Genomic DNA, 26,325 nt, shown 5'->3' with positions numbered 1-26,325 from the left:
ACTTTCTTTCTAAACTATAAATCGGTGTAATAATGCATGGCGGTGAATACATCATTACAATTCTTACAGCAAAACAAAATACCAAGCTATATAAAAAAAATACAATAAAAAATTAAACAATTAAAATAAATTTCAAGTAGGGTGTAAATTAAAAAGAAAAATAATGGCCCTCATTATATACTTATACAATCAGAGTCACTGAAAGAAAGAAAAAAAACAGGCAACATAAGTACTATTTCACAGTTAGATTCATTATTTATTCATTCATTCAAATTTAATGTTGCTTTCTTAGAATATAGTTTTTACATCAAGCCATAAACCTCACAAGCAAAAGCAAAGCTAACTCACCTTCTCTGACCTCTTGTATTATATCCTCAGGCAGGACAAAGCTCTTTTCAGAGTTGGGAAAAGGGAGGATTTCAGACTCGTGCTGTGGAACACAGGGAATGAAAGCTTATTATGCTTTTTTTATGTTTTGCTTTTCCCCCACCCAAACAGTCAAGAGGTAACATCAGGTTGACTCACCAGTGCCTGCATGTCATACATTGTTCCCAGGTGATCCCAGATGACCTTGGATGACACCTGCCTTCCAATGTTTTGGCTGAATTTATCACGTATGCAAATCATGTGGAAATGACGATTGACCCCTGTATAAAAGTGAATGAATGAATAAATAAATAAATAAATAAAACTAAAGGCCTTAATGCTTTTTATATTTCTGATAGCATGCAATTTTTAATGATGAAATTAATGCGGATATGATTGTAGGCGTTGTTATTAATAAAATTGAATGATGATGGTAGAAGACTGATAGTCCATACCAGCATCACTGTTCCACCTCTAATTATAAGCTGAGATTTTTTCAGGCACACACTTTTCCACTTTTTACTTGTTACCAATTAGGAAGCAGACAACATGTTTTTTATGAACAATCTCAATGCAACTCCTACCTACATTCCTTCAGGCTGAAATGCACAGTTTTGACTAGGGCTGACGTGTTAAAGCAGGGGTCTCCAATCTTTTCCAGAAAGAGCCAGTGTGGGTGCAGGTTTTCATTCCAACCAATCAATGGTCACACCTGATAGTCATTTACAATGACCATCATTAGATTTGAACAGGTAGAATTTGGTGTGGACTCGCTTGGTTGGAATAAAAACCTGCACCCACACCGGCCCTTTCTGGAAAAGATTGGAGACCCCTGTGTTAAAGCGTTAACACGAAATCATTCAAGCGGGACTAATTTCATTAACGCGCGGTTAATGCACTGCGCATTTCTGATTGACCGTTTTTATTAAAAATATCAATCAAATATAAAAGTGACAAAATTAAAACCTCCAACACAACACACATTTATTCACAACGTCCTTTCTTTACTCAGATATAACAAAAATATATTAATTTCACCAAAAATATTTTTAAATCATTAACATTTGTTTTACTGATGCGCCAAGTCTCAAATCACCAAAAACAGCCATGATGCACACATCCGGCAATTAAAACCGTTCGTGTGGAAACATAGCAAAAGTTTCGTTTGGTGTTCAGATGATTTACATAATTGTAAACATCATAATTACTTTAAAACATATACAAGAATATTCTGTCTTCATGCTCTATGTTAAGTATGGTTTCACTAATAAATAACATGCATTTGCATGAAGCATCCATATTTGTCAAGTATTCAAAACTTGAAAAGTATTAATTCAAGAGACGTCTAGAACATATAAAGACTGCGATTAAGTTGCATGACAATCATGCGATTAATCGAGATTAAATATTTTAATTGGCTGACAGCCATAATATTTACATTATTATATTATCGTAGATCTTATATGATTACAGATGTTCGATCCAGATGTGGGCTGCCAGAAGTAGGAGTCTTATTATAAACCGCGTAACTAAAAAAATAAAGCTGTATCACGATAAGACGAAAGCTCTTCAAGCACCTCTGCAAGAGGACAGATGTTTCTGTATGTTTTCCTTCAAACCCAGAAGCATCCAAAATACATAAGACCAAACCTATGCATTAAAACCTGCATTGTTTACGGAGATTTAAGGAAGGACTGGAAGCATCTTGGATACTCCTGTATTCTGTTGGCTCGTTCTTTTAGGCGCAAATTTCTAACTCTTTTAGGAACGAATATATGAATTACTTTATTCTTATTTACCCCGATTTAAATGAACTAAATCTAAAAGGAAATAATGTCTATATCCCTCGCTCTGGCTGCTCTCCGAGTGGAGGGTGTATCAGGGAAGGCGATGTTTTGTTCGAACTCTACACCGCGGACTCAAGGCCTACTGCAGGGAAAGACTGCACAATGAGGACAGAAATTAAGCTTACCGACTGGTTTGTGACCCAACATTGCGTGAAACAGACACACTTCCACCTCCTGGCTCCATACCACTGACTCATCAGCAGCACAGGAACCTGAATCCACTTGTTTCTCGTCTGCCGAGACAACTTCTGCCTCTCCCATGTTTCTATTCAAGCGGCTTGCACTTCTTCTTCTAATCGGGTTTATGTTTTTGGTTTGTTTTCGCCCCCAAATGGCCTGGAATGAGAATGACATGCTTTCTAATACGGGCTGGGGTTTAAAATACTGAAAGGAAAGCTTAACATTTTCTATATCTTAATAAAGTCGTAATAAAATTTTCTACTAAATGTGAGGCACATACACGCATGAATGCATACATACCTACATTCATTTACACCTAAAGGCAATGTAGCACAATCAATCCATCCTGTAGCATGTTTCAGTAGGTCAGAGAAACCCGGAGAACCCTGAGAAAACCCACTTGGACCTGGGAAAACTTTTCACAGACATTAACCTGAACACACACGCAGAAGCTGTTTGCTTCAAATTTCTCACAGATTTTGCATACTTATAAAGTATTAGAACAGCCAGTCCAATCCTTTTCATTTCTATGCTGTATACCAAAGAGATTGTGGGTTGAGATCGAAAGATGAATCTAAGACTACCATGATTTCAGCTTTCATTTGATTTACATTTAGATGTTTTTGAAAAAACTTCCAACACTTCACTTTAAGTTGAACCCACATGTAATTAATAAATATTTGATTAATTTTTTTTGTTACGTGCACATTATATCACAGTAAACCTCTTTCTTCACATATCAGGAAGCTGGGGTCAGAGCATAGGGTCAGCCATTATGCAGCACTCCTGCAGGTGATGCTAGGGCCTGAACCCCAGACCCTCTGGTAAGTAACAGAACATTAACTGTTGTGCTATCACTTTCATTTGACTATAAGAGAATAAATAGACATTCCTCTATGAGAGGAAAAAAAAAGCCAGGGAGCTGTCAATGGGAGGAAAGCAAGCCATCTTGAATTTTACAAAAAAAAATCTAAACCATGTAAAATGTCCTAAAAACAAAGACAGAACTGTCATACTATTTACATACTCACTGTGTCTGGACAGTTGCAGAAAAACAAAAAACAAGATTTCTTTCTAACTTTTCAACTGGCTAGAGTGCCTGAACTCCTCCCCAAGTATAGCTCCTGGCTGACAAGAGTGGAACCCAATGTGGTTTTCTGCTGATGTAGCCCATCAAATAACGGTTAAGGGTCTGATCATGCTGAGATGGTTATCTGCTCACCATCAACAAGAAGTTTCCATTCACAAAACTGTCATTTACTTAATGTCTTTTGTTTTTCATAACCAGTCTGTTTAAACTTTAGACAATTGTGTGTGAATTGCCGGGAAATCATCAGTTCCTGAAATACTCGTTACTTCAAACCGCCTCTTGACCTGTACTTACATGATTCAAACGATTGGCTGATGAATGTGCAGATGTAAAGGGGATCCTAATAAAGTGGGCAGTGAGTGCATAGAACAAAAGCTTTATTACTGTATGCGTACTCAGTGTTTTTCAAAAGTCATGCTTTAAAATTATGGCAGTACGTTCACAGTAACACATTATTAAAAAATAAGATTGCATTTGCATCAGTAAGAACGTTAATAAAAATAAATAAAAAACTACCTTTGATTGAGCCACTTTTTAAACCAGGCATTCAGGTGGTGCCATGAATGATGCTACCAAGTGAACTGTCTGGTTTCTTGTCATCCACTAGCTTGTGAATTTGTGCACACTGCATTTGTCTGGCAAAGCTGAACAGCTAGTAAAGAGTCCAGAAAAACAAGGATCACTAATGTCTGGATGGGAAAGCATCAGTTGCAGCTGTTGTATTACTATATGCCTATGGGCTACAGTGTTTTCCAAAAAAAACCATACTTTTAAATCATGGCAGTATATTCACAGTAATACATAAAAAAAAATCTGAGTGCTTTTACATAAGTAGAACCATTTGAAAAAACTAAGAACCTGATTGAACCGCTCTTTTAAACCAGGCGTTCAGGCGGTGCCATGAATGATGCTACAAAGTGAATTGTCTGGTTGCTTGTCATCCACTAGCTTGTGCATTTGGGTACACTGCAGCTCCTTACCCATGCTCTCACTAAAGGAAGTTTTAGAGAAGACCACATAGTCCCCTTTCACTTCAATTCCATGAGTCTGGCAAAGCTGAAGAGCCAGTGAGGAGTCCAGGGAAAGAAGGTCCGCTAACTTCTGGATCGGAAAGCGGCAATTGCGGCTGCTGTATCCATGGCTGTAGATCATAAGCAAATCTTTCCTGCAGGATATTAAGTGTCTGTGAAGGGCACAGGCTTGCATGAAGTCCAGTTTCCGGGCCAGACGTAGAAGACGCACAGGGTTGCGCTCTATATAAGCCCTGTTAACTTCCAGAGCCAATTGAACTGGAGAAGAGAGACGCACACTCTCAGGCAGCTCAAGGGCATGTTGTAGTGTAGTTGTGCAACCTTAAAAAAAAAAAAACATAATATGCATACAAAGAAATTTTAGCAAATAATGAGCAGCAGTGTGAAGGCAATCCGATTTTCATAGGGAGGAGCACACTAAAAAGAGCGTAGAGCTGAATTTTAGAATGCTAAATATCTCCTATAATTTGTTTTGATAACAGGTATAAGCCTCTAGAATTATTTTGTAATGAACTGCTCATTTAAATTTATGCAGCACTATGCAAATTATTTATTTATACATTCACTCAGTCCTTTCAGTAAGCCCTCATGGAATTTGGTAAACAGGCAGCCTTTTAGCCCATCCTAATTTTCCTCACATCTCACATGATTTAACAAATTGCTGCACTGAAATTTGTTCTGATAGAGCAGCCCACAAAAACAGGTATATGTATAACATTACCCAGGTTGTAGAGCAGACTGATAGCCTGGAATTCTTCCTGATGATCATACTGTCCCCTGCTGTAGCATTCCAACAGCCTGCTCAGACACTCCTGCAGGTGTGTGTTGTTGATGTATGGATCGTAGAGCTGCAGAGGTTCACCGCATAGTCGGTATGATGCGTAGAGGTGGAAGCGCACTATTCTTTCAAGCACTGCCACACACTTCTGACCCGAGACACACTGGATGATCATATCCTGTCGCACACTTCGCAAACGATCGAACACAAAACTGTAGACCTACAGTATAGGACATTCGGAGAAGAAAAGGGTAAACACTCAATAAAATAACAATTTGACACCGTGTCTATAATCATAATTGAGGTTGATTCCTGCATCGTTATACGCTTATCAAGGGAACTGCTGTAGTCTGTGAAGCATAGCTAATGGATCTGCAATTTCAATTCATTTTGTTACAGCGCTAGAAACCACAATCCACCATTATGAGTTATTACACCTTTAATATAAGGTACAATTTTGACATCCATAAAATAAGTTTTGTGAGTGATAACATTTAGTGTTTTTAGAAATTGTCTGCTATAAAAAATTTATTTTAAGCACCGTCATCATTGCTTTGCATCATACCAGTAAGGTATGTAAATAATAGCATTTGAAAAATATAATAAAAAGGAAAATCTTGGTCAAAAAGGATACCAAATTTTAACAAACAGGAGTTCATTCCTGCATAAAATGTATAAGTTGTGAAAGTATTAGATGCTCTAGGTTCATTAAGACTACAGTTAAAGTCAGATTTGCTACTGATTATAATTCTTACAATGTAAAACATTCCCATGTAGCTAACCTCAGTCCAGGGCTGAAGTGTAGAGGAGGCCACAATCTCATCCACCAAGTAACACACTGTCTTGAAAAGCACATCAGGAGGTCGCAGGTCACAGGCTCGAATTTTATCTTTACCAGCTGCAGGACGCGAGTACTCTTTAACAGTGCGGGAGAGATCGGCACGTGGATTGCGTTCTTGCTCTGTACCACGTTTCATCTCAAAGCGATGCAACTGCCTTTGTTCTTCCCGCTGCTGCACCTCCGAGATGGGACACATAGTGGTACAGGTACCATGGAAGACTGACTCCTGCAGCTTTGCTTCAGTCCTACATCGCTCCTGATCCCGTCTCCTCTCACAGCTTTTCATTTTATAAAATCTGTGTTGGAATTGTGTCATATGTTTGCTCTAGAAAAACAAGTGGGGGGGGGGGGGCACATTGTTCACATCCTTGAGTAAATAAACACATCCATGGCTTTTGACAGATGTTGTTAGTTAACTAGGCAATTGAGGGATAAGGGCCTTGGTGGTGCTGGGATTTGAACTGATATCCTACTGATTAGAAGTCAAAATCTTAACCACTGGACTACCACTTGTCTAATGCATGGAGGAAATATGAAATCAATTAACCAATTAATTGCTGTTCAATGTTTATCTTTAGATAACAAATCACTCATTTAACTCTAAAAACTGATGGTCAGGTTCACAGTGGGTCCAGAATCTAATCCTGGGATATGGGACACCAGTTTGTTGCAGGCACCATGCAAACATTTTGGTAAGAAACCAAAAAACCCAGAGAAAATCCAGTAAGATATAGAAAACCTATCCTGAGCTACGGATCGAACCAGAGACACCGGAGCTGTGATGTGCCAATGATGCCGGTTACCACCTCAGCTATTATACAACAACATTATGACCTTATGAAGTGATTAACACTGAATATCTCATTATCATTGTACCTGGTATGTGGTGCCTCAAAGTTTGTCCTCAAAGTTGATGTGTTAGAAGCAGGAAAAATGGGCAGGCATAAGGATTAGAGTGAGTTTGAAAAGGGCCAAATTGTGATGGCTAGACGACTGGGTCAGAGCATCTCGAAAACTGCAGCTCTTGTGGGTCGTTTCTGGTCTGCAGTGTTCAGTATCAATCAAAAGTGCTCCAATAAAGAAACAGTGGTGAACCGGCGACAGGGTCATGGGCGGCCGAGGCTCATTGATACATGTGGGGAGCGAAGGCTGGGCGTGTGGTCCGATCCAACAGACGAACTCCTGTAGCTCAAATTGCTGAAGATGTTACTGCTGTTAATGATCAACCGGTAGGACTGTTTTGGTGCAAAACGGGACCAACAAAATATTAAAAGATGGGCATAATTTTATGCCTGATCTCTCCCTCTTACATACAAACAAACCAGCGAACCATCTCAATATACACAAAACAGCAGCAAACGTGTGATAAATAAACTGCATCTAAACTAGTTCTATATAAAGCATGTTAGAAATCCGAACCAACTCACTTGCTAATAATTACTGTGCAGGAATATAAAAAAGACGTCTCACCTGTCCGAATTTGAACAATTACAAAAAAAATTCAGTAATTGCGTAAAAAGAAAAAAAGAAAATAAAGAGAGCGAGCGAGAGATATAGAAACGTCACTTCCGGCGGCAGGCAGGTAGTACGTCATATCCTTATAACGCAAAAAGAAAAACTCCTCGTCAAGGATGTGCCACTAATTATATAGATGTACACTTCTTTGTTTTTTATTATTATTGTTATCATCATTATTTACATCACGTGCCGTCGTTGACTCCGCCCCCTCGGGAAATCACGAAATCAAGCACCTTCAAGAGCCAGTCTACTGTACATCAGGAGGAATCCAAATTAAAACTTTAGATCTTTACACAAACTTTAAAGCCAGAAAGCAACCAGAACTTTGAATATACTTAAATATCTAAATTCCTCCTTCTTGTTGTAACTATGTATGTATACCCTCCTTTTATTTTTGTATTTAATTTTTCTTGAATAAAAATATTTCAGTATTATATTTACATTTCATTATGAGTTAACTTTTATTGTCTTTTAATAATAATAAAAAAAGACTACTTCAGAAAATGTCATTCTACTTTTTTTTCTTTTTCCATTTTAACCTAGATGCAAATGTACATCCATTTATTTGGTTTATTTTTTAAACAAAATAAAATTAAATAATACAGTAACACAACTTTGCAAAACTTTCCCAAGATTTTTGGGCAAATATTTTGTGGACTGATGAGAATGTGTGCTTCCGGTTAAGCAATTTTGGGACTAAAATCATTCTAATTTATGTCAAAGTGAAATATGGGTTGAGAAAGTATATAACACTGATGAAAGAAAAAACAATCAATAAAATAATACAGAGCACAATAAGGTGCAATAATTTCAACGCTTTAATAATTACAAGATTTACAAAAAGAAAAAAAATCCACTTTAATCTGAAAAGAGACCCTTTACAGTATTAAATCCAATTTGATCCTCCTCCAAACACTGCCGGATCAGCACCGTCTCCTGACTCACCAGTGAGGACAGTTCCAACAGATCAGAAGATGTACTGTAAAATAAAATAAACATTTCAAAAAGGGGTTGGACTATCTACTTTTTGGTATTGTATTACAGTAAATTTATGATAATATTCCAGTGTCATTGATGTACACAATGGGGAAAATACGTGTTCTATACGTCAACATTTACAACATGCACTAATCCAGCTGATTCTAAAAAGGTAGGAGGAAGAACTACTCAGTTGCTACCTTGTCTCGTTATAAGGCTTTTTCTCAGCATGCTTAATACTTTTTTTTCTTGTGTCATTCCATTTCATTTAAGTATAATCTTTAATGAATTGGAATATTAGGAGTCCTTTATCTTCTCTTTTTCTGTTATAAAATGTAATACCTATATCTGGTCAAAATTTCATTTGAATTGTTGCACTGGAACTCGGTTTAATAAAACAAATGATATTTCCCCAATGTATGTATGTACCTGAGAAGATGCTTGTCAATCTCCTGTGCTGCACTTTTGATCTCTTTGAGGCATGCTGCAGTGCTTTCACTGTCTGTGGAAACGTCCTTCATGTACTGCTCCAAGATACACTGACTCTGATTCAGATTGACAACTGCTTTATCTAAAACATGACAAAGGCTCATGTCAAAGGAGGTGGCTGAATGAATTGTGACTGAAGCAGAAACAGAATTTTTAAACTATTGTTGTGTGTTAACAATGGCATTATTGGTTTAATATCAATAACGGGTACAAAAAAAATGAAGAATGAAAATGTGTAATGTTCACCAAAATAGCTTCAAACATTTTAGCAATAGTGTGCACCTACCCAAGACTTTTGAGAAATCTAATCTTAGCCAGTGTAAAATAAACATATTATATGCATTACCAATAGGCTCTTTAGGACTAAAAGGTTTTACCAAAATATATTGAAAACCTTTTAACTGACCCAAAAACTCCGCTCTCTCCTCTTGAATATGCAGGTTTTTGATAGGTAGCTCATGCCGTGTTGTGTCTATAGCTGAGGCAAAGGTCTTGTACTCCTCTGTGAATTGCTTTGCTGTTTCAGCAACAGGTTTTAGTGCAACAGTCTGAGAAAACACACCACAAATTATCACCCACATATGAACAAAATCCACAATATTGGGAGTCAAAATGTAAAGAATTTTTTATATATGTAACCTGCAGGTTGAGTAAATCATTGAGCTGTTGCTGCTTTTCGAGATAAAGACACTGTTGTTTCTTGTTCATAATTTTTGATTGCATCTTTTCCTCTTCTTCCATCAGAGTAATAAGATTTCTTTCCGCTTCTTCCTTCAGTTGTTGTGTACTGTTTTCAATCTGGATAAAACAATTCTCAACATGAGGAGAGAAGAAAAAAAAAAAAAGTGCAAATACATAGATGTTGCCATACCAATAACATTTTAACAGTTATTCTCACGGACTTGGGAAATAGGTGCTTTGATGACAAACCAGAGACTGATTCTTATAGCACATAAATACCTGTCCTTCATTCAGTTACCCTTATTAACAAGTGAACATGGGACTGCCCAGACCAAACAAAAGACAGTTGCTATTATTATAAAGAGAACAAGTTAAAGTCATATATAACAGGATCAGAAACATATCCCTGTGTTTATTAAAGGTTTCAGGCTCTTTATTAGTACCTAGAATAATGAAAACTACAGTGGGCCACAAGTAATGTCTTTGCTTAATTTGTTGAAATACACTCATCTTCATGGATCTAACCTTAGCGGTGAGAAAGGCCAGCAGGAATGTTTCTAACTCCAGGTTTCTTTTTTTAGAATTTGGGTCCACTGCATTTGGAACTGATGTTGGTGCTGTATTTTCTGGAAGAACAAAATAAAAACATTGCGCTACAAGTCCAATTAGGTGGGTATACTATAATCTCAATCAACGGGCAGACACATTCATTTGTACCTTTAATGACAGATAGATCGAAGTCTGGACGCATGCAGTGACCATCCAGTACTGTTGACTGCAAGACATTTCCACCGAGACTTGAAGACTCTAAAAGGCTGGGTATAATTGCTGGAGGGAGTTTTGCAATGATTCAAGTTAATTACAAAGAAAGAAAATGTATAATAAAAATGACTGCATATGTGATTTATTTGGATTTATTCAAATTTAGTTAAATGAAAACTTAAAATGCCTTGCATACTTGTATTTATAATTATTATGTAATCTTCAGTAGTAAAATTTATTCATTTGATGTTTCTTATCTTAGTAGTTAAATGTTTTTAGCATCAACAAGTAAGCCTACTTTCCCTTTGACTAACTGCATACAAACTGTTGTATGTAACAAAGCTGTTTAACTGCCCATGAGTGCCGATGTCACTCTTTTACTTTATCTGCCTTTTCCCCTGTTTATAAGCAAACTTTGTATCAAACATAAAAGGTTCAAATAAGGTTTAATATTCTCTAATTATTATCTCTAATTGACTTGCACTTGTGTTTTTTTTTTGTTTTTTTTTTTTAAGTCAACATGAGTCAAAAGTGTGACCATTACCATTTTAGTTTTTTTGTCATTACCATTTCAAGGCAATTAACAAAAATACTGCACAAATTAACAGCAGATCACTAAATCGCTATATAAAAATGTGTATATACATGTTTAAACTAAATATAAAAACAACTTAGAAGCCAAATTGGTGAATAAACAATTGCACAAGATAAATAAATGAGTGAGAAGAAAACCCAACAAAACTTTAAAAATAATGGAGAAGAAAAACCTTTTAATAAATGTTAAGAAACTTACATGTTGAGTTCCGATCGGACTGAGCATGTAACGCCTGTTTCGGTGGTGTGCCAAATCTGGGTTTGTGACCACTGCCAACTTTAGGTGAAGCAGGCCGGGGTGGCACAAACACAGACTCATTTAGTGGATGTTTCTGTATGAAAAGGAAAAAAAGCAGAAGATGCCATCAAACCAGGAGCTATTTTGTATTCAAATAAACTGGTAAGGAAGTAGGATGAATAATATTTTATTACCTTCACGGCAGACTTTTCAGTCTGCATATAACGAGACCTCACAATGATCCCAGAGGCTGAAAGAAAAGTGGTGACATTGAATGATGTCGCTGTTTACGTAATAAGATTTCAAATGATAGGAAATGTGTGTTAATGGTTTTTACTTTTGGTTTTTCTTTTTGTTCCACTGTTGTTGCCACAGCTGTCATCATTCCCAGATGCCAAACTAAAACAATAAAAACAAATTTCTCATTCCTGACAGCCAGCACTGTGAAACATGTCACAGTACAACATAAAGGCAATCTTAAGGCACTTGCTGATTTGTTCATTTTATTTCTTACCAGTAAAGTTATCATTTCTGTAAACAGCATTGCTGTTTAATTGTTTAGAAGATAAACCTTTATTCTATATAAAGTATCTCTACTTTATATATTTGCTCATTTTTTTAATTTCTTTGCTGCTGTAACAGAAATTTCCCCACTGTGGGAAGAATAAAGGTTTATCTTCTAAACAATTAAACAGCAATGCTGTTTACAGAAATGATAACTTTACTGGTAAGAAATAAAATGAACAAATCAGCAAGTTCAGCAGTACATATATTTACATCACAGTGTATAAATACAAAAGAAAAAGTGACAAACAATACAGTAGTTACTCTTTCAAACAAATTGCACCAGGTAATAGTGCACAGCTAAAAATTGGTTATTGCACAAAACTTTATTTTTATTGCACAGTTAAAAAACACAATAACAGTGTGAATTATGGTGACTGGTTCACTGGGAGCAGCTCTGATTGTAAAGTCTAAAAGCAGCAGGGAGAAAAGACCTTCGGACCTCCTGTATCGCTCCTCCAGACACTTAAGATGTAACAGTCTGTCACTAAAGGAGCTGCTCATAGACTAAACTGTTTCATAAGAGTCGTACTCCAGCAATGATGATAGTTTAGCTACCATTCTCCTTTCTCCCACCTCCTGTACAGTGTCCAGGGGAATCCCTAGGACTGAGCTGGCCTTCCTGATCAGCTTGTCCAGTCTCTTCCTGTCTGCAGTAGAGATGCTGCTGCTGCACCAGCAAACCACACCATAGAAGATGGCTGAGGCCACCCCATAGTCAAAAAAGTTCTTCAGTAGCGCTCCTTGCACTCCAAAAGATCTTAGTCTCCTTAGCAGAAAGAATCTGCTTAGTCCTTTCTAATGAATTGCTTCAGTATTATCTGTCCAGTCCAGTTTGTGTTTCAGATGAACACTTATTCCTAGATGAACTCTTATTTGTAAGAGTCCCCTCTCTTAATATCCTTTCCCTGAATGTTTACTGGTGATTGTGAAATGTGTTTGTGCCCACGGAACTCCAACACCAGTTTTTTGGTCTTCCCCACATTTATCTGGAGGCAGCTCTATCGGCACCAGTCTACAACGTTCTGGATCGGTCCCCTGTACCCCCTGTCATCATCATCATCCGAGAGCTTCTGCAGGTGACAGGTTGCTAAACTGAACATGAAGTCTGCGGCATAGACAGTGAAGAGGAACGGAGCCAGAACCAGTGTTTGAATTGAGAGTGGGCTTGGGCCCTTAGGCATTAGGGTCCCCCCATGATAACTAGAAAATAGACTTAGGGGGCTATTTTAGTAAAAAAAAATTAAATACACAACAACTGGGGACCCCATAAGACTGTGCCAGACTCACAGTCACGAGTCCTCACATACTGTGGTCGGTTTAATGTGACTGTTGAATGATTTCAGCATGGCCTTGACGATTCACATTAAGCAGCAAATTATAAACATCTACATGCGATAAATCTAATATGTGGATGTAAATGTAAAATTGCTGAAACTAATGGAAGGGGTCTTAGATGTCTTCCAGAAAAAGTTGTCCTGTTTCTTACTAATGTAACCTGCAGCACAGTTGTGTTGTATTGTATTGACTTATGAACAAAAAACAGAGGCTGTTGGAGTAATACTTCTTGTTATAAATGTAACTATAAACGGTTAAAAAGTCAACCTTTTAAAATGTCCGAGCAGTTTAGGATATACTCGTTCTTAAGGGTTAACTGATCTTTGAGAAAACACGGACAAATTCGAAGTATTCAGTAATATATCCTTACTTGGAAGAGTCCTGTGAAGAATTTTCCCATATTTTCCGAACGGCTGTAGATTTTTTAGTAGCCATTTTACGTGCCCACTTTACTTTTCGCGGTTTCCCCACCTTTATTTTTAGCTTTTTTTTGTTTTGTCTTCTTCTTTGAATTAAGGTTAAAGCGCATTATTGCCACCTGGTGCCCAAGTGAAGCAACAACATGATGGTTTAACAACCCTCATTAACTTTATCCTAAACTTCTAAACCTTGAGGAAATGGTGCACCACTGAAGGTCACAGAGTCCTCAAAATTAAGGTATATCTTCAATTCTTCTCCAGGACAAACAACAATATTTTTAAACTATTAAAAGTAAGACCTGTAATGGATAAAAGACTGGAAAATGGCCACTGAGAAGGGATTTGGTCATTGCTCTAAGTCCAATCGTTTCGACAAGGGTCAGTGTGGGTGCATGTTTTCATTCCAAACCAAGCACTGTGGTCACCCTTGGTTGGTTCGTGTGAAGCTTTAGTAACAGGCCTGTGGTTCAAGAGACAGGAGACTTTACAGACTCTTCTTCTTCTTTTGGCTTCTCTCATTAGGGGTCTCCACAGTGGATCATCCGTCTCCATACTCCCTGTCCTCTACATCTGCCTTTTTGAAATTAACTACCTACATGACTTCCCTCACCACATCCACAAACTTCCTTCTCGGTCTTCCTCTTTTCTTTCTTCCTGGTGGCTCCATCCCCAACATTCTCCTACAGATATACCCCATGTGCCTCCTCTGCACATGTCCAAACCATCTTAATCTCGCCTCTCTCACCTTGTCTCCAAAACGTCCTACGGTCCCTCTAATAAAACCGTTTCTAATCCTGCCATCCTCGTCACTCCCAATGAAAATCTCAACATCTTCAGCTCTGCCACCTCCAGCTCCACCTCCTGTCTTTTATACAAAAGTTAATAAAAAAAAATTGACAAAGAAAAGACTTAGACTAAGAAATGCAACTACTGCAAAGGGTTACAAATGTCTATAAATACAGATATCTGTAGCTTTATCAGGTACTGGCTTTTGTCCAAATATTGAAGAACTGAAGAGGTGTGTTTTCTCAAGTGTATAATCTTTAGCTCACTCGTTCATTCTCTCTCTTTCTCTCTTTTATTATACTGATTATTGTCCATAAGGGGGAGACAAACACCGGAAATATAGTAACGAAATTACATACGACTGATTAAAATAGTTATAAATTAACAACAGAATAGGAGGGTGCTGCGTATGGTGGGGTTATAAGGGGTCAAGAGATATGGTGGCTGGTATGGTGGTAGGTGGGTAAGGTGGGTGGATAGTTGTAGAGAAAGGTGGGGTAAGGTGGGTGGATGGTTGTGGAGGTAGTGAGGTAAGGTGGGTGAATGTTGTGGAGAAAGGTGGGGTAAGGTGGGTGAATGTTGTGAAGAAAGGTGGGGTAAGGTGGGTGAATGTTGTGGAGAAAGGTGGGGTAAGGTGGGTGAATGTTGTGGAGAAAGGTGGGGTAAGGTGGGTGAATGTTGTGGAGAAAGGTGGGGTAAGGTGGATGAATGTTGTGAAGAAAGGTGGGGTAAGGTGGGTGAATGTTGTGGAGAAAGGTGGGGTAAGGTGGGTGAATGTTGTGAAGAAAGGTGGGGTAAGGTGGGTGAATGTTGTGAAGAAAGGTGGGGTAAGGTGGGTGAATGTTGTGAAGAAAGGTGGGGTAAGGTGGGTGAATGTTGTGGAGAAAGGTGGGGTAAGGTGGGTGAATGTTGTGGAGAAAGGTGGGGTAAGGTGGGTGAATGTTGTGAAGAAAGGTGGGGTAAGGTGGGTGAATGTTGTGGAGAAAGGTGGGGTAAGGTGGGTGAATGTTGTGAAGAAAGGTGGGGTAAGGTGGGTGAATGTTGTGGAGAAAGGTGGGGTAAGGTGGGTGAATGTTGTGGAGAAAGGTGGGGTAAGGTGGGTGAATGTTGTGGAGAAAGGTGGGGTAAGGTGGGTGAATGTTGTGGAGAAAGGTGGGGTAAGGTGGGTGAATGTTGTGAAGAAAGGTGGGGTAAGGTGGGTGAATGTTGTGGAGAAAGGTGGGGTAAGGTGGGTGAATGTTGTGAAGAAAGGTGGGGTAAGGTGGGTGAATGTTGTGGAGAAAGGTGGGGTAAGGTGGGTGAATGTTGTGGAGAAAGGTGGGGTAAGGTGGGTGAATGTTGTGAAGAAAGGTGGGGTAAGGTGGGTGAATGTTGTGGAGAAAGGTGGGGTAAGGTGGGTGAATGTTGTGGAGAAAGGTGGGGTAAGGTGGGTGAATGTTGTGAAGAAAGGTGGGGTAAGGTGGGTGAATGTTGTGAAGAAAGGTGGGGTAAGGTGGGTGAATGTTGTGGAGAAAGGTGGGGTAAGGTGGGTGAATGTTGTGAAGAAAGGTGGGGTAAGGTGGGTGAATGTTGTGGAGAAAGGTGGGGTAAGGTGGGTGAATGTTGTGGAGAAAGGTGGGGTAAGGTGGGTGAATGTTGTGGAGAAAGGTGGGGTAAGGTGGGTGAATGTTGTGGAGAAAGGTGGGGTAAGGTGGGTGAATGTTGTGGAGAAAGGTGGGGTAAGGTGGGTGAATGTTGTGAAGAAAGGTGGGGTAAGGTGGGTGAATGTTGTGAAGAAAGGTGGGGTAAGGTGGGTGAATGTTGTGGAGAAAGGTGGGGTAAGGTGGGTGAATGTTGTGAAGAAAGGTGGGGTAAGGTGGGTGAATGTTGTGGAGAAAGGTGGGGTAAGGTGGGTGAATGTTGTGGAGAAAGGTGGGGTAAGGTGGATGAATGTTGTGAAGAAAGGTGGGGTAAGGTGGGTGAATGTTGTGGAGAAAGGTGGGGTAAGGTGGGTGAATAGTTATAGTTATATATATCGGTTAGAGAAAGTGGTTTGAATAAGTGGGTAGTTATGGTAATAGCTGTGGGTGGATAGTTATGGAGGCAGATGGAGAAGGGTAGGTGTGTAGTTATGGTGGTGATAGAGCAGGTGGGTAGTAATGGCACTGTTTAAATATCTGAGTAGTTGGTTGGTGGTGTGCAGGCATGTAATGACTGGGAAGTTACAGTATGGTGGTAAGTGTGGGAAGAGAGAGAGAGAGAGAGAGAGAGAGAGAGAGAGAGAGAGAGAGAGAGAGAGAGAGATTGTAAAACGAATAGTGGGATTGGGGTTCAGCTGCTGCTATACTGGAACTCATGCTCTTATTCTGAAATCCGCTTCAGCAGCCTTTTCCCTATTAAATTCGAGACGTCCATATTTCCCTATGCAAAACGGTATAGAGCAAATATGTTGCGAAAACGGTCTCCATAGACAAGGAATAATGTCCTAAAATGCTGGGTGTGAAAGTAAATAATTTAATTCTGTTTTATATACTTTATTAGACAACTTACTCGTTTTCCGTCTTTTTTTTTTTTTTTTTTTGACAAAATATATTTCCTACAAGTTTGTGTCTTTAGTTAACTACAAACACCTACCACGTTGAAATCTGTAATATTTGAAACAACATATCGCAATATAGAAGGCAACGTTGTTTATAAGATTTTGTCAATTTTAGTGCATTATTTTAGAGAGGGAAAAGCATGAAGTTTCTCCAGAGCCCGGGACTCGTGTGGTGAACTCTGTATGCAAAGCGGGATTGGAGCGGCTTTATATGGGCGACTGGAGGACTCGGGGGGAAGGAGAGACGCCGGTGTTATAATAATAATAATAATAATCGTCCTATATTGTGTTTATCCCTTTTCATATTCAGTTGAAGTAAGTGTGCAGATACCCGAGAGCGAGAATTTGGGCTGAAGTGTGGACGTGTCCCGCTGAAGTGGTCAAAGTAGAAGAAACTGCTGACATCCACTTCGACTATGTAACTCCCGACATGAACGCATCTAAACGGTGTGTTTCTGTAACCTGCACCAGTGGTAAATATATATATATATATATATATATATATATATATATATATATATATATATATATATATATATATATATTTTCTTCTCGATCCAGCTGTAATGTGATATAATAACGTGATTTAAAAGGATTTGTCATGAATTTGCTTGCTAACTACTCGGTTGCTTCCAGGTCGTTGTGAGTAGTTAATATATACACACACACACAGATACATTGTGTGTATGTATGTATGTGTGTGTGTGTGTGTGTGTGTGCGCGCTTCTAAACTTCTATTGAACCAGCCGGGGTTGACTCCTACTTGTGTTTATTAAATGTCGTGGAATTTAATGACTTGTTCGAGCGTCCAAATAATTATGGTGAAGGACATTTTCTTCACTGGCAGCGAAAGTTCAACTATCAGCAACATTTCAGGAGGAAAGGCAGTGTATCTGTAGACGTTCAGTCGTTCCACAGGGTTCGGAGGGTTTCATAGTTAAGACTAACCCCGAAATTAACCTTCAAACCCCAGAAGGAAGACTGCTACTGCCTGGTTCAATTGTTCCTCAAGTCTCAGGTTCATGCAGCCATCTATGAATTAAACATAACTGCAGCTCATTTTCTTTCAGGGTTTAATCTCTGGTTTCACACACACACACACACACACACACACACACACACAACTGGAATATCAGCAAAGGGTAGAGCTTTCACTGTTTCCATTGCAATCCATGCACGCTGATAGAGAGCAGCCATTGTTTGTTTGAAAATCGTTCTGGTGGTCGAGATATGACATTTGAAAAGCTAGGTATCTTTGAGATTTGCATCGGCTCTCATATTCACAGAGACTTATATTCCAGTACTGTGCTGATGGCCTCTAAGCTGCTGGACAGACTTCGCCGCTCGCTGTTCAAAGAAGGCGAGCTCCAGGTGGACACGGAGGACGCCGATGCCTATCCGGAAAGCTCTGAACTTGAGGACGACACCGACAACGTCTCATCCAGGCTCAGCGGGACGCTTTGCTTTGAAGGCGACGGTGTCATGGATTCAGAAGATGCTGGTGAAACATCCGGCCTGGACAGTGATTCAGACTGCTTCGCAGAGTCCATCGATAACGTGTGCAGCAGCACAGGTTAGTTCTTAAATGGTCGACCGATTCCATTCCAATTAAACTGCAGATTGTTAAACCTTAGATTATTAACTTGTAAATAAGTGGCTTTGTTAAACATCAAAATGATGAGTTCTTACAGATTCTAAGTTTGTATGAGCACCCAAGTACCGGCATGGTCAACGGCGATGTCTGGTTTTGAAGAATATGAATTGGGTTCAGGTTGAAAACTGTAGTTTGGTGTAAAATTGTGGGCTGTGCTACTGTGTAGAAATTGAAAGCTACTAGATATGCTTGCTTCTGTTTAATTTTCAAAACGTTGCTGGTCAATCAGCATGCAGGAAAAAACAGTAATAAACGTGTAAATAGATAGACAGACATATCAAAAAGGGCAGTTCACTTTCATGTTTTGTAGAGAAAATAGAGCGTTGCAAAAACTGTTCATCCTCTTGATGTTTTCCATTTCCATTAAACGCCTTTGCAGATATAAGCCCCACGGGCCCGACCCTTAAGGGTTCGAACATGCTCACCCGACAGCTACAGGAGAGCTGGAAAAATCTGCGCACTCGCTGTGTGGTAGAAAAAATCCTTTTCGAAGTGACTGATGCCACTGTGGTGCAAGAGGCAAACTCCAAATATGTGGTAAGCAGTAACATATTTTGTCTGTAATACTTTCCATAATAGGATGTAGTTGGAGTATTTGCTTAGTAAGGCTATTTTAAGAACCACTGTCATAATCCATGGCAGGGCTCAGGGTTATGACCGTTCAGGTTAAAGCAGGCAGAGCCAAAAGCATAGTGGAAAAGAGAAGAACATGGACAATCAAGGAAGCAAGCTGACAAAAAAAAGAAAATATTAGAAATACAGTTTTAACCACGCAACATATTCATACCATTTATGTAAAAAAAAAAAAAAAAACAGGACAAGCAGAAGCTGAGATGATAAACAGTAGTCAAACAGGAAGGAGCTGACATTATCCTTCCTCTTCAAAATGCCCCTATTCTTTCAGTGGGTGTTTTCTTTTATGCATACAGTTTGTACATGTTTCAGAAATTAACACGTACGAGCCCTGTGTTTTTGAAACAGCTTTACACAATTCATGTCATCCTCTCGGGCACGTTTGACAAAGCCCCCGCAGTCATCGCACGTCGCTACACAGATTTCGAGCGGCTGCACCATCTCCTTCGCCGGCATCACAGAGAAGCCATGGAAGGGGTCCACTTTCCACGTAAGAAGCTGCGCCGGAACTTTGCAGCCGAAACCATTGGCAAGCGGAGCCGTGCATTCGAGCAGTACCTCTCACATCTTCACTCGTTGACTGAGGTGCGAGCTTCATCTGCCTTCCTGGAGTTCTTTTACCTGAGCGAACTGCGCAGCGGGCAGACCCTGCTGCGTTCTGGTCGCTACGAGGAAGCGCTGGCTGCTCTGGTTAATGCACTGCGCCTCCAGGAGAAACTGGACTCGCCACACAAGATACACAGGCTCTTCACACTCTCAGCAGTGGCGATTTGCTACCAGGAGCTGGAGAGGCTGAGCGAGGCCCAGGAGCACTGCGAGTATGCACTCAATAAACTAGTGCCCTCTTTCCACATGCAAAAAGTACAACTAAAGCAACTCCACCCACTACTAGTGCCGCTTCTTCAGGCCAACGTTCGGCTCTGCTGGAAGATTTCCAAAGACAAGCGACGATGGGAGGCACTGCTGCATGAGATCCAGGAGCTCGGTGTTGATGTCGAAAGTCAGCCTGATTTGAAGGAATGTATAGTTAAAGAGAACCTATTCGAAAGCGAGGGATAGTTCAGGTAGAACCGATGTTGGGCATTTGACAGTCGGGATTCATTTCATCTGTAAAGAATAATCAAGTCACACAAATAGACACACACATACAACTATTTTATACTATTTTATTATATTTTGCACACTGGTAAGTCTAAATAACATAAATAATCACTACAATGATGTGTGATTTTTCAATGCAGTGAATTAAAAATGGTTTAAGCACAGCCTTAGTAGAAATCTATTTTTATAAAGTATATTTTTCATTTGTACCCAAATATTATTGGGTGCAGTACAAACTAGAGAATGTTATGTTTTATGAATGCACATTGATCAACTGCATTAAGGGAAATAAGTTGATTTAGAACTTTTATATTTTTAATAAAGTTTTTACAGTTTTTAGCCACTAATATACTTCTCTTCTAGTATACTCACTTATCCATTCATTTCAGCTGTAAATGCTGTGCATATTTACAGAGATTGAATATTAGGGTTTTTTTTGGCTGCACATTGACTTCAATTCTCTGTTTTTGTGTATATTTATATATATTTAGATATAAAAGCATTTATGTTAGTATAATCTTGCTCTAGACTCCTGGCATTTTCTCTTTTCAAGAGTTGGAGTCCTGCAGCGAAAGCTTATAGCAGTTCCCAAATCTATAATTACTTCATGTGGTTATGTGGTCTTTTTTTTTTTTTCTTTTTCTTTTAAACTATTGTCTTAACACATATGCACTACACTATTTCAACCACAAACAAGGTTTTGGTTTATCAGATCCTTGTAGATGTTTAAGTAGAAAGGGAATGAAATGAAAAAATTCATGCGCTCTCTTTTCAATAATTTTTAGTTTACATCAGACGTGCAAATGAATTTCCCCTTTTTATTTTTACATTAGAATAAAATACAGTTACCACACATGTGTAATGCTCTTTGTTCACACCTTAATATCTGCATTAAAGTATATGCGTGCAGTGATATAAAACAAACTTTTTAAAATGTTATTTTATTTTTTTTGTATTTGAGTTGAATGAAATATTTAAACACAGTACCAAGTTTAACAGTATATAGAGATATCAGTAGGGGTCAGTAGAGACACGATGTGTTTGATTTGTTGGACTTTTTTTTTTTTTTTTTGGGGGGGGGGGGGTGGTATCTGTTTGTAAAACGAGTTTTATGTTCAATTATAAGCCTTCTTATTTTATTTTCAGAAGGACTTACTACATTTAAGGAGGATTTGTGGTAGGAATGAAAGATCTAGTGTTTTGCATGCAGACTGTTTATATGAAACGTTTTGCAAGGCTGATACCCCCCCTAATTTAAAAGAAGTGATTGCTGTCACTGCAGCTAAAGTCACTATGAAACAGGAATTGGGTTGCTTGTGGTTTTTATTATAAAAGTTTCGATGCTTGGTTTAGTATAGTCTGGTTTGGAAAGAAATTCCTGGCTGTTTTCTGGGCAGTGCCATAGCATTTTATGCTTAATTATGAATGTAATTAAAAAGAAAGTTTGGCTTATATATACATATCGCTCTATGTGACAGAAATCTCTCTAAAAGTTCTCCAAAACCAGTGAGATTCAAATCTTCCAAGTCTTCCTCATATCTTAAAATAAGAGCCATCTTGATTCTCCTGAAGACTGGTGTTCCAGAGAATTGAAGGGGAAGCAAGAGAATTTAACACTCTGGGAAACAACCGGGGTTTTTAAATGGACAGGAGGACATGCAACGTGTCATTTCGTAAAGATGTGTTGCAATCTTTAAGTTGCACAATAACAATAGTGTAGGCTCAGTGTAGTTTAACTGAAATACTTATGAGGAAAAGTCTGACTTTTCAACAATCTCAATCATATATATCCACCAAAATCAATCATATTTTTAGATTCTTTTTTTTTTTAATTTGATCACAGATGATTGCTGTAAAAAAACATCCACCATCAGCCATTGCAGTAATGCAGGTTTGGTGTGTTCAAGTCTGCATCTAATGCAAGTACTGTAATTGAATTTCAATGATGGATGATGACCGAGAATGAGTGAAGAAGATCACATAGAATAGCTTTCTAAGAAATGACAACTGACACCCAAACACAGCAAAAGTCAAACCTTTATTTTGCTCTATATATGTATATTCTTTTTAGAAATAATCATCTTACAAGTAGTTTGTGCCCAAACTTTTTACTATGAAGAGCTGAAGTTTGTGTAAGTAGCAAAAATAAATACACTGAAGTGAATGTTCTTGTTTTGTGACACTATATGAGAAAGTTGAAGAATGCATGCTTGTACGTTTTAAACAAAAACAACTTTTTTTTCCAGGTTAACAATCTTTTTTTTTTGGCTTCTCCTATTAGGGGTCGCCACAGCGGATCATTCTTTTCCAATCCCCCCTCCCTGTCTTCTACATCTGACTCTTTTAAACCAACTACCTGCATGTCTTCTCTCACCACATACATTAACCTCCTCCTTGGTCTTCCTCTTTTCCTCCTTCCTGGTGGTTCCATGCTCAGCATTCTCCTACCGATATACCCCGTGTTCTTCTCTGCACATGTCCAAGCCATCTCAATCTCGCCTCCCTCACCTTGTCTCCAAAACATCCAACATGTGCTCTTTCTCTAATAAACTCATTTTTAATCCTGTCCATCCTCGTCATTTCCAACGAAAACCTCAACATCTTCAGCTCTGCTACCTCCAGCTCCACCTCCTGTCTTTTAGTCAATGCCACTGTCTCTAAACCGTACAACATTGCAGGTCTCACCACAGTCCTATAAACCTTCCCTTTCACTCTTGCAGATACGCTTCTATCACAAATCACTCCTGCCACTCTTCTCCACCCACTCCACCCTGCCTGCACTCTTTTTTCAGTTTTCTAACACACTCCATTACTTTGCACTGTTGACCCCAGGTACCTGAACTCCTCCTACTTCACCACCTCTTCTCCCTGCAACCGCACCACTCCACTGCCCTCCCTTTCATTCACACACATGTACTCTGTCTTACTCCTACTGACTTTCATTCTTCTTTTCTCCAGTGTGTACCTCCACCTCTCCAGGCTTTTCTCAACCTGCTCCCTATTCTCACCACAAATCACAATATCATCCGCAAACATCATAGTCCACAGAGACTCCTGTCTGACCTCGTCCGTCAACCTGTCCATCACCACTACAAACAGGAAAGGGCTCAGAGTTGATCCTTGATGCAGTCCAACCTCCACCTTAAACCAGTCTGTTGTTCCTACTCCACAGTTCACTGCTGTCACACTGTCTTTTTACATGTCCTGCACCACCCTCACATACTTCTCTGACACACCTGACTTCAAGGTTAACATTAAAACCAAAAATATTATGTTATGAATATCTCAATTCAATTCATTTTTATTTGTATAGCGCTTTTAACAATGAACATTGTCTCAAAGCAGCTTTACACAGAAAATGTGGTGATTAAAAGTGAATATGTTCTTTATAAGTAAGTTTGTCCCTGATGAGCAAGCCGGTGGTGACTGTGGCAAGGAAAAACTCCCAGAGAAAGCATAAGGAGAAACCTTAAGAGGAACCAGATTTAAAAGGGAACCCATCCTCATCTGGGTTGCGCCAAATGTCCATTTATAGCAGATATACGATGTTGCGGGGTACAGTGATGATGATCAGAAGCGAAAAGATGTCCTGAGTCAATGTAGCAGACTGTTGACATTAGCTACAGTCCAATCCTTCCTCAAAGCGCCAGGCAATGGCAATGGCAATGGCAATGTCAATTGGATTTCCCCCCCCTCTTTTCATATATGGTATGGTGGACCAAATCAAAGTACACCGCAGGCCAAATTTGAGCATCTCTGTTTTAGCGGTTATTCAAGACTAAATGAAAAGTATAATTGCTAGCTGCCTATAATTGTGTCAATACATACCAGCAGTGGTATTTTCATTTAGGAAGACTTTAACTTCACTTCATTTCAAAGTCAAATATCTTACTTTTTACTTATCTACATTTTAAGGAATCAGTCGTTCCTTATTATTTATGAGTGTTCAGCTTCAGTTCAACAGCAAGCTAATTAAAGATGGAAGAAACTCAGGATTTTAACTTGCCACTGATATAAGGTTTCGGGCTCAAAATAATTTTCAACTGAGTTGATTAAGCAAGAGTCTTGTGACAAAAACGATAATAGGATATTATTAAATCATAGTACTTTGGAAACTTAAGTACATTTAAAAGGAAATACTTTTGTACTTTTACTAAAGTGAAAGTTCATATGCTGGAGTAATATTTTACTAAATGTAACTTTACTTTTACTTAAGTACATGGTTTGTGTACCAATGTTACACTCACACGAGGTTTTTCTTTTTTTCTTTTTTTTTTTTGAGGGGCATTGGAATCGGCAGGCAAAAGGACCATGCGTACAAACCCGTCCCCTTCTCCATCGATGCTCTGTTTGTCTGGAGTTCAGTCCTGTAAGAGAGTGCAGGGGAAGATGAAGCTCCAGCTCCTCACTGTGTTCACTGTTGCGCTCTTTACCCTGACTGAATGGCCGAACCTGAGTGAAGGAGCTGCACGTAACTGCACAGGTGAGAAGTGTTTCAGTCCCACTGCACTTAAATCAGCTTCATACAGATGTTTGAGCCAGTTTAGCTTAATCAATCTTCGAGTGCATGGGTTGAAGAATAGGCAGCAATGTGGAGTAAGTCTATGCAACTTCTTAATTGTAGTGTAGTATGTACTTATTTTAGCAGTTTGTGCATTGAACTGAATTTAACGTTATACATACAGTATATAATTCACTGCTACCTACAAAGAGCAAAAAATACTACTTTCCATTTTAATATTTATATATGCATCCTTCACCCAGAAACGTAGATTTTTTTTATTTATTAAAAAATAAACGTTTTTAAGGGTTTTTTTGGCACTTAGCCAGAAATCCCTGAAAGCAAAACACACCCTATAGAATTTATTATTTTTTTAATTGGAATAGTGTTTGGTATTATATACATACATATACTACTTATGACTATTTGGATGCAGTCTGAGTTTTGGTCTTGTCCTACAGTTAAGCCAGGAATCTGTCCTCGCCGGAAGTGGGGTTCAGGAATGTGTGCTGAATACTGCAGAAAAGACAGAGACTGTCCCAACGAGGAGAAATGCTGCTACAATGGATGTGGTCATGAATGTATCACCCCTTATACAGGTGAACAACTAGATTCTATAGTAGCAAATAGGAAAAACAAGAATAATTGCTTAAATAAGTGCAAATAATTATTAAATTTATATACACTACTAATGCAGTTATTCCCTGCATTCTTACACACATTCTTACACACACACATGTTACAGATCACTAGACATGTTTAATTTGAGGTCGTCTTTTACAGTGAAACCTGGTCGATGCCCATTGCCTAAGGGGACCGTAATGTGTGCGGAATATTGCTATCATGATGGTGAGTGTCCAGGAGATCAGAAATGCTGTAGGACCACATGTGGCCATGCCTGCAGTGAACCCTGCTAATTAGATTTGGTACATGGACAGACCTTAATAAAGTTAAAAAAATAAAGGGATGGGAGATCTGCCTTTCTATTGAGAGAGCAATTGCAATATTACCTTACAAAATAATTACTTACATGCCTTGTGTGCCTCTGGGAAAGCCTTGATTGATTTATACCAACAATCTTTGGAGAAAGGCAGAACTCCAAGAAAGTGAGTTAATGACCATGATTCATTATTACTTATAGTTCATGTTAATGAACGAGTGGGAGAATAATGTACCCATGAATTCAGTGAATATATTTCTCAAGTTTCTTTTTATATTTGTAATGTCATTATTAAAAACATTTGTACCATTTTGGTAAAAGTCAGAGTTTCAGTGGATTTTATTTCTGCAAAAAAAAAAGAAAAAAAAAAAAAAGAACACAAATAAACCCAAGGCACATTTGTAAGCATTGTTGATAG

General features: G+C 38.8%; 5 protein-coding genes across 8 annotated transcripts in view; 2 read left to right on the top strand and 3 right to left on the bottom strand.

Moving 5' to 3' along the window:
* mrgbp (MRG/MORF4L binding protein) overlaps positions 1–2,549 on the bottom strand; it is a 4,232-nt gene extending 1,683 nt beyond the window's left edge. The window contains exons 1-3 of the mRNA XM_083570264.1: positions 2,339–2,549; positions 526–647; positions 349–430 (exon numbers count right to left, since the gene is read on the bottom strand). Of these exons, the coding sequence (XP_083426390.1) occupies positions 349–430; positions 526–647; positions 2,339–2,474 (340 nt within the window). The 5' untranslated portion in view covers positions 2,475–2,549. The remainder of the gene's footprint in view (positions 1–348; positions 431–525; positions 648–2,338) is intronic.
* Positions 2,550–3,843: 1,294 nt separating this feature from the next.
* On the bottom strand, positions 3,844–7,701 carry sac3d1 (SAC3 domain containing 1). 3 transcript variants are annotated; one of them, XM_083570237.1, is made up of 4 exons: positions 7,604–7,701; positions 6,075–6,458; positions 5,236–5,512; positions 3,844–4,835 (listed from the first exon to the last, which is right to left on the bottom strand). In XM_083570237.1, exons 2-4 carry the CDS (start codon positions 6,447–6,449, stop codon positions 4,372–4,374), a joined length of 1,116 nt encoding a protein of 371 aa, XP_083426363.1. In that variant the 5' UTR covers positions 6,450–6,458; positions 7,604–7,701; the 3' UTR covers positions 3,844–4,371. The 3 variants fall into 3 exon arrangements, with proteins under 3 accessions (XP_083426363.1, XP_083426362.1, XP_083426361.1); XM_083570236.1 differs by lacking the exon at positions 7,604–7,701 and adding an exon at positions 7,561–7,581; XM_083570235.1 differs by lacking the exon at positions 7,604–7,701 and adding an exon at positions 7,010–7,531.
* Positions 7,702–8,451: 750 nt separating this feature from the next.
* haus8 (HAUS augmin like complex subunit 8) lies at positions 8,452–13,818 on the bottom strand. The gene is made up of 10 exons (XM_083570238.1): positions 13,666–13,818; positions 11,731–11,792; positions 11,588–11,643; positions 11,355–11,487; positions 10,517–10,627; positions 10,325–10,425; positions 9,758–9,916; positions 9,525–9,666; positions 9,059–9,200; positions 8,452–8,630 (listed from the first exon to the last, which is right to left on the bottom strand). The coding sequence occupies exons 1-10, from the start codon at positions 13,728–13,730 to the stop codon at positions 8,510–8,512; spliced, it is 1,092 nt and encodes a 363-aa protein (XP_083426364.1). The 5' UTR covers positions 13,731–13,818; the 3' UTR covers positions 8,452–8,509.
* A 2,983-nt stretch (positions 13,819–16,801) lies between these two features.
* Positions 16,802–22,630, top strand: snx21 (sorting nexin family member 21). 2 transcript variants are annotated; one of them, XM_083570234.1, is made up of 4 exons: positions 16,802–17,551; positions 18,365–18,651; positions 19,112–19,269; positions 19,714–22,630. In XM_083570234.1, the coding sequence occupies exons 2-4, from the start codon at positions 18,390–18,392 to the stop codon at positions 20,422–20,424; spliced, it is 1,131 nt and encodes a 376-aa protein (XP_083426360.1). In that variant the 5' UTR covers positions 16,802–17,551; positions 18,365–18,389; the 3' UTR covers positions 20,425–22,630. The 2 variants fall into 2 exon arrangements, with proteins under 2 accessions (XP_083426360.1, XP_083426359.1); XM_083570233.1 differs by having other exon boundaries at positions 16,807–17,551; positions 18,380–18,651.
* Positions 22,631–24,762: 2,132 nt separating this feature from the next.
* wfdc2 (WAP four-disulfide core domain 2) lies at positions 24,763–26,227 on the top strand. Its single transcript, XM_083570284.1, has 3 exons — positions 24,763–24,949; positions 25,429–25,566; positions 25,751–26,227. The coding sequence occupies exons 1-3, from the start codon at positions 24,778–24,780 to the stop codon at positions 25,882–25,884; spliced, it is 444 nt and encodes a 147-aa protein (XP_083426410.1). The 5' UTR covers positions 24,763–24,777; the 3' UTR covers positions 25,885–26,227.
* Positions 26,228–26,325: the final 98 nt, after the last annotated feature.

This window comes from Silurus aristotelis (genome assembly GCF_946808225.1).
Source record: "Silurus aristotelis genome assembly, chromosome: 19".
Taxonomy (NCBI): Eukaryota; Metazoa; Chordata; class Actinopteri; order Siluriformes; family Siluridae; genus Silurus; species Silurus aristotelis.
The sequence above is the reverse complement of the archived record's forward strand: the minus strand, read 5'-3'. Positions and strand labels throughout refer to the sequence as shown.